Below are 13,434 nucleotides of genomic sequence, written 5' to 3'. Positions count from 1 at the left end.
TTTCTATCATTTTGCCTTTCAAATAAATTAATATTTTAAAGAAACCGAGAAATTATGCATCACACCATCTTTGCTGATGTTTCTTTGCTTAATGAGTGACACAGAATCCTTGGATAAAAGAATGTAGTGTAAATAAACAATTTTCAATAGCTATATAATTATTTACATGATTGACATGAAGAAGTTTTCAACAGCAATGATATCTGACTGGGTGTCCATGGCTGTGAAACTCAGGACGTGTATATGTGTGTATGCAGATGGCGTGGTTTTCTTACAGAGAAATGAAAAATATCTTATTGTGGGAAATGAGAACTAACACTCTAGGCAGCGATGTCATGCCCCTGTGCTGGGTCCTCTCCAGGTCAGGACGATCTGGTTGTAACTGAAGGAAAGAGAAACAAGGAGCCAAAGCACGTTACCTGGGTCAGATTTCATCCTGCATCCTGCGTGGGAAGGGTGGAGAAAGGAACTGAAAGCGCGCCTTTTTCCTGGCGAGCCGTGTAGCCCACCTCTGCTGTGCTCACTCCCGAGTCCCCACGTGTGATAATTTGTCAGTTTCAAACCAATTCTCTTAACAAAAATGCACAGGCTCCCTTTACTGTTTTTTTTTTTTTTATCACATTGATGAACATACTGTTGAGGAGGGGGTTCCCTGAATATTATGCAATGGCTAAGAAAACCACCAAGCTGTTAATGAAGTAAATATCTGTTTAATTTATAGACATCAGTAGTGTAACTGATATGAGTCGGGAGGAAGACAATGCACGCCGAATCATACATGTACACCTAATTTTCTTTGTTAAAAAAAAAAAAACAAACAAACCAGAAAGAAAAGGTTTTTGGAAGCATGTGCACCTTGACAGGGCACTCCGGGATCTTAACGAGGGAAGAGCATGGTTCACTATAAATCACCATCAATTCTACATTGTAAATTAGCAGCAAACATGTTGCCATGGGGACACTGATGTTCTAAAGGAATTTTATTGTTTGGAAGTAATTACAGTTCTTGACATGCCAATCTATGTTTTTTTTTTTTTGGTCTGCTCCAACCCTCAGTGAAAGGGCACGAGGGGTCTAGGGAAGGTTGATTTGTCAGAGATCTCCTTTCTAGTGTTGACTGCTATGCTTCAGTTCTTTCCCGTGAGGCCCTGCTGCAGGAGGGCCGCTTCCTTCTCTGCAGTGGCCCTTGCCCTCTGGAGGTGCCTGCTCTCCGAACGTGTCCCATCTGAGGCTAGCAGGTCAGGGCTGCCAGTGGTCAGACGTCCAGGTAAACACACAGACCGACACACAGTTCTCCTCAGGTAACACACTATGTTAATTCTATTGCCGACAAATAAAACAAAATCCTGATTTTTTTTTTAAGTTTGAAAAATGTACAAAAATATCAGGACAATTATAAATTAATATATATTAAAGCATCAAGAAACAGCAAAAGGATGGCCTAAGACGTTAAGTACAATGTACTTTGATACAATAAATATTCCTTAATGAAATTGAATACTGTATAGGGCTGTTCAGAACTCATAGAAACAAAAAATTCATATTATTACTAATTTATTTATCAATAATCTATTGTTTCTTTATCATCTTCTTTATCATTTATATTACAAAAAATTAATACTGGAAAATGGTAGATAAACACTTGCATGTGCTGCTTCTGAAGACAGGATGATATTTAAAAAGAAAATAAACTGTGTTTTAGCCCTCCATTCCTATTTGCTTTCTTGAAGGGAACTTAGATCTTCAGAGCAATTGGTGATTTGCACAAAATAGTTCTCATCCTTGATTCCATGAATTCTAGAGTTCCTACCCGCGCTTGGCACCCCTATGCACACGCGTGTGCCTGCGACGGGGGCATCCTGTGAACGAGGGGACACAGGTGTTCTGTCTGGGCGATTTTGCATCAGTGCACAGCCTGGCTCCCGCCGCTTGCGTCTGTGCTTTGGGGAGTCCCTAGCACGTGGCGGGCAGGATCCCTGTGGCCATGCGTGGCCCTCTTGTTCGAACGCAGCCGTCCACAGCTTTCTTCACACTTCTCCAGCACAGGGGAAGCTTTAGTTCAAGTACGTCTTATATTGTGTTTTTTTTTTTTTTCAAAGGCAGGAAAAAAAAGGTCTTTATTCTCATAATAAAAATAAGTCTGTTTTGTATCTTACAATATATTTCAAATATTTCCACTATGAGGCATGAGTGAGTCCAACATGGCCAAAAAAGTATACAACCTTTGCCGGAGGCAAAGCCGCCCGGGTGCCATTAGGACGCACACCTCGCGCAGCCGCACTTGACCACCTTCTCCAGCTCTTCCACAAAGGAGGAGCCGTCCGTGCATTCGAAAGAGTATTTCCTCCTCTTGCTCCGCAGGGGCGCGCAGCACTGTCCCCCAGCGCAGCCGCCCTTGCACTCCAGACGTGACACCTTCTTGGTCGTCTGGCAGGCCGCGTAGCCCCGCTGTCTCTGGTAGTAATCCCGCACACGCTCCCCTCGACAGGAGATTTCTAGAATAGAACAAGCAGCCGTAGTTGAAGGACAGTCGCCAGCAGGCTCTCTCGGATTCCCCTGTGCAAATACTGTTGTTGGTGTATGTGCGTAATTCACATGATCGCCTGGTGGCACTGCCTCATCTTTGAAAAGCTTTTTCTTTTGCTCTTATTTTCAGTAAAGCAAGCACTATATATACAGACTATAAATACAACACTGTTGCAATGACAAGAAAATTGGATTCCTAAATCTATTGCTTTATTGAAAAAAAAAGAGGGAAAAAAAATACACATCTTGGGTTTTTACACTAGTAACAGCTGGTTTTGTTTACCAGAGGGAGCAGTTTCAGAGAGTATGCAATTTAATTTATTAGGCCCGGAGTTTAATATTATCCAATCTGTTACTTAATACAAGTAACATTCCACTAACTTCATAAATTACCCTAGGATGAAGTAGTTAAAAAAAAAGAGAGACATCTGCTAAACGCTTCCATGGGCACGTTCCTCTTGTCTCATCCTCTGATACACAAAACAAAACCCATGGCAGCTGGAGGGAAGGCAGGTTCCGATTGGACAGACAAAGGAGAGAGGTGGAGGGGGGCTCCGAACCCAGAGCACGTCCACCCCTCTCACCTGCGCAAAACGCTGCGATCAGCCAGCACATGCTAAGGTCAGCGGTGAGTCTGTTCAGGAGCCCAGCAGAATTTGCAGCTCCATCTTCACAGTGCCAGATGACCAATTATTAAAACACACAGGGAGGTGCACAGCCTGGTAAGCTAAGAGTAAAGTAGGTGAGCTCCTATGTAAGATAAACAGGAGAATCTTCAGGTCCAATCCAGCTGTGAGAAGGCATCTGGATCCTGTAAAACCTTGTGCTGGAGGGGTGGGACGATTCACATTGGTGCATTCAGAAGCCTCGGCTATAAATCCACAGCAGCCGCACAAAGACCTGGTGTCCTCCCAACCGCTTTCTCTCCTTCTTCCTGTCTGTTTCACTCTCCATGTAGCTTTCTTTCTATCTCTCTCAGGCTCGCCTCCTTAATTCTGCTCCCACCCTTGCAGGTTTGCCTCCATCACCCCCCTCTCCGTGTCTGTCTTCCGAGACGTGGCTTTGTGAGGAGCGGGAGGTGCCGCTGGGCTGGCTTACCTCGATCGCAGCTGTCGCCAGTATAGCCGCTGCTGCATTCACAGTAGGGCTGGCCGAGTCCGGAGAGCCTGCACTTCCCGTGCTTACATTTGATGGCCTGGCATGGGTTAAAAAGATCTTCTTCCTCATCACAGAGGACACCTCCGTGGCCCTCCAGGCATTTGCAACTATAGGAGAACGCATTGATGGGCAAGCAGGTACCATGCACACATCTGTAGGGACAGATGCAATCAGCAAAGAGAAGTAAGAATGTATGGAGGCAACGAGTCTCCTGCGGACTGCTCTCCTTTCTCGGAACTCGCTTTGCATACAGAACATGTGAACTATCCACAGAGTTGAACTTACTTGTTTCTAATACAAGGATCATTGGTCTGCTGGTCACAGAGGGGTCCCATCCATCCTTCCTCACACTCGCAGGTGAAGCCAGAGTGACTGCTGGGCCGGCACACGCCATGGGCACACACCTTCTTGTGGCATGGCTCACAGCCGGGCAGGATGCCTGTTTGCATGGGCACTTTTCGGAAGTCCTGCAGTTCACTGTTGATGTAAAGGTTCCGGATGCAGCCGTGGAAGCTGGTCCCATTCTGGCCAGGGGCCTGGCGCAGGGATGCCACATTGCTTTTCCCGGGTATTCCTGGGGAAGCATACCACATGGGAGGTCAGGTTCTTTGTGCGCTTCTCAGGCATTTGTCATCAAAAAATGTTAATACTTGACACCTCACCCTAGATCAATGGAATCGAGATACATGGGCAAGGTAAGGCGTGCAATGTGTATTCTGAAATATGAAGTTCTGGTGCATAAACAGAATAAATGATTGCTGGAGGTCAGCTGTAAACCAAACTTCACTCAGATACATCTGTGCAGAAAACCTAGCAGCAAAAGCACTGCAGCAAAAGGTTAAGTTGGGGGATGGATCAGCACTTTCTCTCCCTAAGCACTGCTCCAGATACTAGGCCAGAAGCAGCATGCAGTCTGTGATGCTGGAGTCAGGGTCCAGAGCTGGAGCGATGTGTGTAATGTCACTCGGAATGCTCAGGTCCACGTTCTGCTCAAGAGAAGAATTCTCTCTGCCTAGAGTTAGGGCTCTGTCCATCAAGTTTCAGAGAGGGAGAGCATGGGTTCACAGTCACCATTTACCTTGGGACTGCAAAGTTCTAAGTCAGAGGCTAGTCCAGCTCACCACGTGTGACTTGGCTCAATGGGATATCAGCAATGGAAACACTCATCCTTGATTCTTATCAGGGCATCTCTTCCTTGGCATCACACTTCCCCTTGTTAATCGAGAGCGAGGGCCTCGTATTTTAAGAATTTGGGAACAGAGAAGAAATTCCTTAACCTAGCATTTGCAATCTTTGTATACAGACATACCACTACTGAAAATCATTTGGTAATCTTCATTTTGGCAAAAGTGAGGAATCTTTCCACTGCCCAAGCCAGATCCTGAAATAGCTCCTGGACAGCATCCTACATGAGGCAGTGGTCCAGGTCACTGCGGGGTAGGGGAGGGGCTGGAGGCCTTCAGAGCAGCTTTCCGTCCACATGCAGCTCGTGCCCCTGTCGGGCCTGGACTATGAGCCAGCGGCTGGAGGTTCCACCTCGGCTTTCGCTCTCCAGAAGGGCTGATGTTTATAAAACACAAGAATCACAACACTTTGCCTTGTGACTGTCCACTTTTAAATTCATAAGATTCCCATTTGAGTCTTTGAAGGCACCAAGGTCAAGCTGCAGGGTGGGCAAAAACACTACATGGAAGTTGAGTCTTTATTTTTGGTTCTGCATGTACTTGGCCAGGCACTTGCCCCCTCTGGGGCTTAGTTTTCTCACTTGCGGCAGGGTCGCCAGAGCTATTGCTTCCAAGCTGTTGACACAGAAATCATCAAAGGCACATGATTGCATCCTCAGCGTCTGGGCCTATAGCAATGGCTCAAGCACAGAAAGCTCCATGTTGACATGCAGCTCAGTAACTCTGATGCAGGCGGTCTGTGGGGACACGTGCACAGACAGCAACGGAACTATTGCTGTTTGAACATCTCATGAGTATGGGCTTACACCTTCTGACCTTGGAAATCGGCTTGCTTTGTAAGGACAAGGTCAACAGGAAGACACTGGCCATTCTCAGGACAGGACTAGATTGGAAATTACTAGCTGTAGGGCAACTCCTCCTAACAATTATATTTATCCTTCATAATCACATGGGCTTTAACGCCAGATTTACAGCACTTTATTCAGAGGGAAACACTGTCTCCCCAGACCATATTTAATAGTTCGTTATGATGGTGATACGATGCTCTTAAGTGAGCATGTCAAGACACAACATTGAGTGGTGAAGTTCCAAGTAATAACAAATTAAATGATAAATAAATTTCTTTTAGTTCCAAAACTAACAATTAGGCAAGAACTAGCATTGATTATGGTCAGTTGTCGGTGAAAATATTCAAACTTCCCATATATATTTGACTTTCTTTTCTTAAAAAAAGATTTATTTTTATTGCAAAGTCAAATATACAGAGAGAGGAGAAGAGACAGAGAGGAAGATCTTCCATCTGATGATTTACTCCCCACGTGACTGCAATGGCCAGAGCTGTGCCAATCCAAAGCCAGGAGCCATGAGCCTCTTCCAGGTCTCCCACGCAGGTGCAGGGTCCCAAGACTTTTTGGACCGTCCTCAACTGCTTTCCCAGGCCACAAGCAGGGAGCTGGATGGGAAGTGGAGCTGCTGGGATTAGGACCAGCACCCATATGGGATCCCAGAGCATTCAAGGTGAGGACTTTAGCCACTAGGCCACGCCGCCAGGCCCTATACTTGACTTTCAACAGGCTTTCACAAGATTGACACTTAGTCTGAATCTTCTCATGTGGGACTGGCAACTGCATTCTAATTGATGAGTTGCAAGTGGGTTATAACTTGTCTTTTAGGCCTTAGTTTATGTCAAAGACCTTACCTGGTTTTCAATCTATCCACAGATAATTCAGAAGAAAAAAATTAGCCTGAAGAAGTTCTACATGCTTTAAAATCATAATCAAGTATCATGATTGAGGTTCTGTGTCCAGTGGGGCACTGAGAGGTGTTGTGTGACACATGTGTGGACCTCTGGGTTTGTCCTGCCGTTCCCCAGGGGTAATAATTGTTCGAATTGGGCTGTTCTACAGAAAATCACGAAGAATGATCTGGTGGCACGTGAAGCCAGCACCACGGGCAGCTGCCAGCCTAGCAAGCGAGGTAAACCATGTTTCCACTTGGCCAGAGCACACTGGCTCTGGGAGACCTCAGGAACGGTGTTGCTCCAAAGGGAGGCTCCCTTCGCTAACTGCTTCTCATGCCCTTGCTACAGGGCAGGCAGCATTTGTATGTGCTTTGTTTAACCTGAATCACCACTGAGATTACATTCTGAGCTGGAAGGATGGGGCAAATGCGTTTTCTGGAAGTAAAGATGGGTCATTCCTGGATTCCTTCAGGCCCCAGTGGGCGGAGACTCTGTCTGGATTCTTCCACACTTTCCATCCTTATAAGGAATAATATTTTTCATTTTAGAGCTCAAAACATTTTTTCCCTTTCCTGAAAAATGTTTTGATTTACATAATCCTGTTTCATATTAATACTCCTTTTTGTACCATAGTACGATAAGGTTTTAAGAGATTTACTAAAATGGCTTCCAATGAAAGCATAGAAGTCAAATGAAGAACAGATTTAGCAATAGACAACACATAGTAACAAAACTAACAATTGTTTCACATTCAATTTTACATTACGAAGTGAGTGGTGATGCTGGTCACTTTGTAGTCAGACAAATCCGCAATTTCAGGAGGTATCTATCATGCAGTGACCTTGTGAACTGGGGCAAGTGATATAAAGTATTTGAGGCTGTGCCACAGGGGCATTGGAACAAAATAATATCTACTTCTCAAGGTCTCTGAGAATAAGACTAAAAGAAGCAGTGTGCTGAGCACATAGCAAATGTTTAATAATTTATAATTTACTTCTTCCACTGAAATCACAGGTGCATGTACAACCTTCTGCACATATTCCCAAGGAACTCTGTCAACAGGAATGTAAGCAAGATTGGAAAGCTTTCGCTTTTTTTTAATTTTTAAATTTGTTTTTATAGAAAAGGCAGATTTACAGAGAAGGAGAGACAAAGAGAAAGATTTTCCATCCACTGATTCACTCCCCAGGTGGCCGCAACAGTTGAAGCTAGCCCATCCAAAGTCAGGACCCAGGAACTTCCTCTGAGTCTCCCACATAGGTGTTGGGGCCCAAGGCTTTGGACTATCCTCGACTGCTTTCCCAGGCCAGAAGCAGGGAGCTGGATGGGAAGTGGGGTCGTTGAGATATGAACTGGTGTCCATATGGGATCTCCTTGCATGCAAGGCAAAAATTTAGCCACAATGCCATTGCACCAGGCCTAGCTTTTGCTTTTTATTTATTTTTTTACTGAGTCTCATAATGCATTATCATCAAGCAACTGGATCTGTCTTCTTGCTGAGTAGGCTCACTGTGTAATACCCTAATTACAATGCATTGAGTTACCTGAAGATGGATCTGCATTTCTTATTTCCCTGGGAATAAGACACACTGCTTTTCCAACCCTGTGTGTCCTTTTCCAACCCTTTGTGTGTCCTTTAATTCCCTTCATGTCTTAGCTGCTCAGTATGATGAAATGATCAAACCAAAGCCATTGAACTGTTTCTAAAGATTGAAACTCATCAAAGTATTATGATTTTGATAACCACATTGACTGGCAATATGGCACAGTGGGCTCACTCCTACCCATGGTGTCCATGTCCAATATTGAAGTTCTACTTCAAAGTTCTACTGCTTCTCTTCTGTTCCAGCTCCCTGCTAATGTGCCTGGGAAAGGAACAGACCATGTGTCTCAATTCAACACTACTAGTTTTTGTTCCCAGATTTTCCAATGTCATCTCTATTTAGAGGAAAGAGTAGGAGTATTCATGTAGTGGACCCCCAAATTTGTGTTCCATGTTTAGGTCCCTCTGTCCCTCATCTGCTTTCTTCCTGTTTAGAAATTAAGCTGGGAGTCTTCACATTGCTATATTAAGTCTAATCTACCTTTCCAAGTCTATTTTTTTTTTTAAATTTTAAGGTCTTAGCTAAACAAAACTACTTTGTGCTACCCCAATACAACTGGTACATTTCATTTGTTCATTCTTTTATCAAATTTTATGGATGGCTGTTCTGATATCTGCATGAATGAGCAAGAGGTAATGCAGAAATGCCAGTATGGTATCATCTGAGCAGGTTGGGCTGACCTCCTTGGGGAGCGGAATTGGCTCGCTCACTTCTCAGCTTGCGTTGACCTTGTTTTATCATTGTCTTCATTGTTTAAACAAATCCCTTTTCCTAAAGACCATGTCAACGATAAGAATGAAGGACAGGAGACGTAAACGACCCGGAATATGACAGACACAAAAGCAATACTGGTTGATATCTTCCACCCCCCCAATGTGAGTTGGAGCCACAATCCTGGGGCCCTGACAGCTATGCATAGGGCTCTTTGGTAACTGCTCACCACAGCACCAGGGGTCATAATCTCAGAATTCCTCTAGGCTGGCCTTCACAGGCTGTGGAGACCCTTGGGAAGAGGGCTTACCTCCTACGTAGAGTGGGGAGTCAAAATTCAGAGTGGACTGCTTTGACAGGTTGGTGATGACTTTGGGGCTGCCCCCATCCACGGAGAGGGAGAGACTCTGATCCAGGGCAAGCAGCTCCACGATGTGGAAGTTCCCATCGTTGATCGTCTCCACACTGCAAGAGAAAACGCTCAGCTGGGCCTTGTGTTCCCTCTTCAGTCATGGACAGGAGTTCAAATATAAATCCTCTCTCACACTAAAGTAGATAATGAACATTGGTTGACTTTTTTAAAAAGGATATTTTCAAGGAAACACAATCGATTTAAACTTCCCAAAGACTGACTACTAAGCAAATTTGTTTTCCCACTGGGAGATACGGAAATCGGCGCATTTAATCATTATCTGGCCACATTCTCTCCAGGAGCAGAAATTATAAAGAATAATTTATACAACTGCCTTTAAATGTCACAAAGTTCCATTTTTGATATGCTGTTTGTTATTCCAAACAGCATTAGGAAGACAAGCAAGCTACTCCTATGCCAAATGTACTCCATAGACACTGATGTCAGGGAGAGCCGGCTTGTGCCCTAATGACGTTGTGCAATAGAACTTAGAAAAAAATACACAGAGATACAAGAACAACATGGTAGAGTCTTCTCACTTTTTTTTTAAAGAAGTTATTTATTTTTGAAAAGCAGACTGACAGAGGCAGAGAGGGGAAAGGGGTAGAGGGAAGGAAAGGGAATGTAAAGAGAGGGCAGGGAAAGGAAAAAGATTTTGGTTAAATCATCAACCAAATGGCTGCAACAGACTGGGCAAGGCCGCGAGGAAGCCAGGAGCTGACCATCTCTAGGAGTCCCATGCAGGTGGCAGGCATTCATTCACCTGAGCCATCATCTACATCTCAGGCATGTTCGCAGGGTGCTGGACCAGAAGCAGAGTGGCTGGGCTTTGAACTGGCACTGCTATATGTGTGTGTCCCAAGCAGTGGTTTAACCTTTTGTGCCACAACACTCATCCGTTGGTTTGTTTTTTGAAATTTGTTAATTGATGACATGAGGAGTCTTCAAAGTGCTCAAAGTATGCATCATGGAAAAAAGCTATGATGAAAGTTTTACACACATTTAATTCCAGGTTCTGTGGGCTTTCGGAAAGTCACTTGTATACTCAATTCCTCTGCTTTTCTCAGAAGAGTGCCTGACTTCATGATGCTACCATGCAGAAGCCTTTGCTAAGTCAAGGGGAGGAACGGCACACAGGAGAAGGTTCACAGTCGGGGATGGAGAGCAAAGAAGGACACGGAATCTGCAGTTTCTCTTCTATAACTTTAAGGGTCAGATCTAAACATGACCACTTCTGTCCTCTATTTTGAGAAAACAGACCTTCCTAAGATGGACAAGACTGAATAAAAAACTAAGGCAAAAGGAAAAGGAGGATCAACGAATAAAATTGGCTGCAGTTTAGGAAGTAAATGTTACATGGTTTAACAGGGAATTAGTAATCCTATCTCTAATACTGAAAACAGGCTAAAAAGAAATTAAGACAAAGGAAGCAAAGAGGCCCAAATGTGGAGTGTGGGGGCAGCAACACACTGTGACTGCACAGGCAGAAAGTGACATAAGGTAAGTTAAGGTCAAAACATAAATTACAGAAGTTAGATGTCTAGCAATCTGGCATATTGAGCAGAAAGGCTGAGGAAGGTTCAGAAACGGAAATATGGGAGCATACGAAATGTTTCCAGATGAGAATAGCTAACACTTCCTAAACAAGATGACTGCTTACATCATCATGTCCTGCTATTTAAATTTGCCAAAAGGGCAAGCCTGGAAAATAATAATAATTTTGTATTAACATTTCTGCATGATTCTTATCACTTGAATTTAATCACATTTTACCTTTTGCTGACAGAGTAGAAAATGTTATTTGATTTGGAAACAGTATGAAGGATTCTGAAATCATCTGAAAATATTTGAAGGTCACTTGTCTAAAGTGGTTAGAGGAATCCACATGTTTGTGAGTCTCTGACAGCCTTCCAACTTTTACCAAACACATGTTACAGTGCAGAGAGTAAGCTTCTGTCTGGGACACACACATCTCTCATAGGATCCCAGGTTCAGTTTACAACACTGCTTCTGATCCAATTTCTTTCTAATACACACAGCAGAGGCAAGAGATGAGGCAATTATTTGGGTCCCTAACAAGTATCCTGGGGCCCTGGATTGAGCCCTGAGCTCCTGGCTCAGCTCTGGTTGTTGTGAGGGATTCTCAGAGTGCAAGGATGGATGGAAAATCCCTCTCTGTGTCTCTGCCTCTTTCTATTTATTTGGCCTTCAATAACTGATGAGATCAAAAGTAAAAATGTTAGATGTGTCAATCAGCAATTCTCCCTTCTACATATGAATTATTTGAACATTTAAGGCTGTGAAAAATGGCAGAGGAAATGACCGACTTGACAATCACTTCGCTTACCAACTGTTATAACCTTGAATATAACCCTTCTAATGGATATGCTCAGTAGTAATATGAGCTAGTGGTTAAGCATATACATTTTGCTGTCAGATAAACTTGAATTTCCATTCAGACTGTGTTTATTAAGTATTGAATCATAGATAAATTGCTTAATTATTCATAAAATTCAACTTAATTTTTAGTAAATGCTAATAAATATTTCTCCTTTTACAGTTAATTTGAGATCTACATGAAATGAATTTTTAAAAAATGCACAGTATAGTTGATTTACATCTTAGATAGTGCTTGAAGGCCAGCACAGACATGAGTTTTTTGTGGCATGTCTTATTCAAACTAGTATAAGTTTTAAAGTGTTGAAGGGGCTGGCATTGTGACATAGCTGGTTCCATCAGCGCCTACAGCTCCAAGATCCAGGGAGCCCAGGTTTGAGTCTCTGCTGCTTCACTTCCAATCCAATTCTGGGTCAATGCTCCTGGGAAAGCAGCATAGGATGGCCCAAGCACTTGGGAAGAAGTTCTTGTGTTTAGCCAGGCCCAGCCCCAGCCTTAGCAGCCATATGGGGAGTAAACAAGTAGATGGAAGATTTCTCTGTCTCTCCTTCTCCCTCTCTCTGTAACTCCACTTTCTAAATAAATAAAATTCTTACAGAAATAATAAAGCATTGGAATAAATATATAGCAAGACAGGGTAGAAATTAATTAGTTTTTATCTTCTTTCTATTCATGTGCTCCTCTGTAAGTTATTCTGTATGATGATGATCTATGAGTGCTGGCTCTTATTGGATTATAAGGCCTGTGTGCATACTGAGCCATGGGTTCTTGATCACACGTAGTTCTCAGACGTCTCCATTGAGGCATGTCCCTGTCATTGAGGGTGATGGAGGTACAGCTGAGTGAGCTGAGACCTTTAGGGTTTTATACATCCTAGGTGACTGGTGCAGCTCAGACCAGAGAGGCAGTAGCTTTACCATCAGTTTGAATATTTACTGTTCATCGACTCTGAGCTCCTTTCCTGTTTCTTATTGAGTTCTTGCCTATAACTCTCACTGATCATCAGCAACTAAAAAGTCGGGGCAAATTTTTATTTCTATATTTTAATGTATCCAGTAAAGTGGCTGGTGAGGGTAGAAGTTTAGTGCATGTTAAAAAAACGCAAGGGGGATAGATTACAATTAGAATATATAGTTTGTTTCTTTGAGGAAACCCTCACAGGATGGGTTATTGTGATCTTTGGCTATTTTTTCTGTGGGCTATTTTCACCTCTCACCAGAGAAAAGCAAATGTTAAGAGCAAATAATTATGTAGTACATATTAAAGAAAAGTGTTGCTGTAAGAGCCTCACACATAATCTACTCTTAAGCCTCACAACACGGTGCTTAAGGTTGGGCACTTACTCAAAGTGATCCAGATAGCGGATAAACCAGATTTGAAGCCAAGTGCCGTAAGTTTATATTCTCTTATTTATTATATTCCATCTTTTCAGCAAAAATCAGAAGAGTGCCAAGAGGTGCATTCTCATCACCAATTAAGCCTCCAATAGGTGATATGTCTCCTAAACAGCCATTTATGAAGTTATTTTGCAAAGAAACTTCTGTTAACCACAAATTTGGCATAGTTATGAAAAATCATTGAATTATATAAAAAGATTGTAATGGGAAATTAAAGATTACACAAATGCATGTGAAGTATATGGATTTGAGAATGTACTCTGGATTTTATTTTAGTTGTTAGATTCAGACTAGCTTTTTTTTT

General features: G+C 43.1%; 1 protein-coding gene across 6 annotated transcripts in view; it reads right to left on the bottom strand.

The window, feature by feature from the left end:
- Positions 1-2,022: 2,022 nt before the first annotated feature.
- SLIT2 (slit guidance ligand 2) overlaps positions 2,023-13,434 on the bottom strand; it is a 330,053-nt gene continuing 318,641 nt past the window's right edge. For 4 of the 6 annotated variants that reach the window (XM_040966490.1, XM_040966489.1, XM_040966492.1 and 1 more), the window contains 4 exons: positions 9,235-9,389; positions 3,970-4,258; positions 3,625-3,836; positions 2,090-2,495 (listed from right to left, as the gene is read on the bottom strand). In XM_040966490.1, the coding sequence (XP_040822424.1) occupies positions 2,254-2,495; positions 3,625-3,836; positions 3,970-4,258; positions 9,235-9,389 (898 nt within the window). In that variant the 3' untranslated portion in view covers positions 2,090-2,253. Of the gene's footprint in view, positions 2,496-3,624; positions 3,837-3,969; positions 4,259-9,234; positions 9,390-13,434 lie in introns of all 6 variants that reach the window. The other 2 variants (XM_040966491.1, XM_040966487.1) reach the window with 1 other exon arrangement.

This window comes from Ochotona curzoniae, unplaced genomic scaffold, assembly GCF_017591425.1.
Source record: "Ochotona curzoniae isolate NIBS_2020 unplaced genomic scaffold, NIBS_Ocur_1.0 scaffold_4505, whole genome shotgun sequence".
Classification (NCBI taxonomy): Eukaryota; Metazoa; Chordata; class Mammalia; order Lagomorpha; family Ochotonidae; genus Ochotona; species Ochotona curzoniae.
Note: the sequence above shows the minus strand (reverse complement) of the source record. Positions and strands in the feature narration are given on the sequence as shown.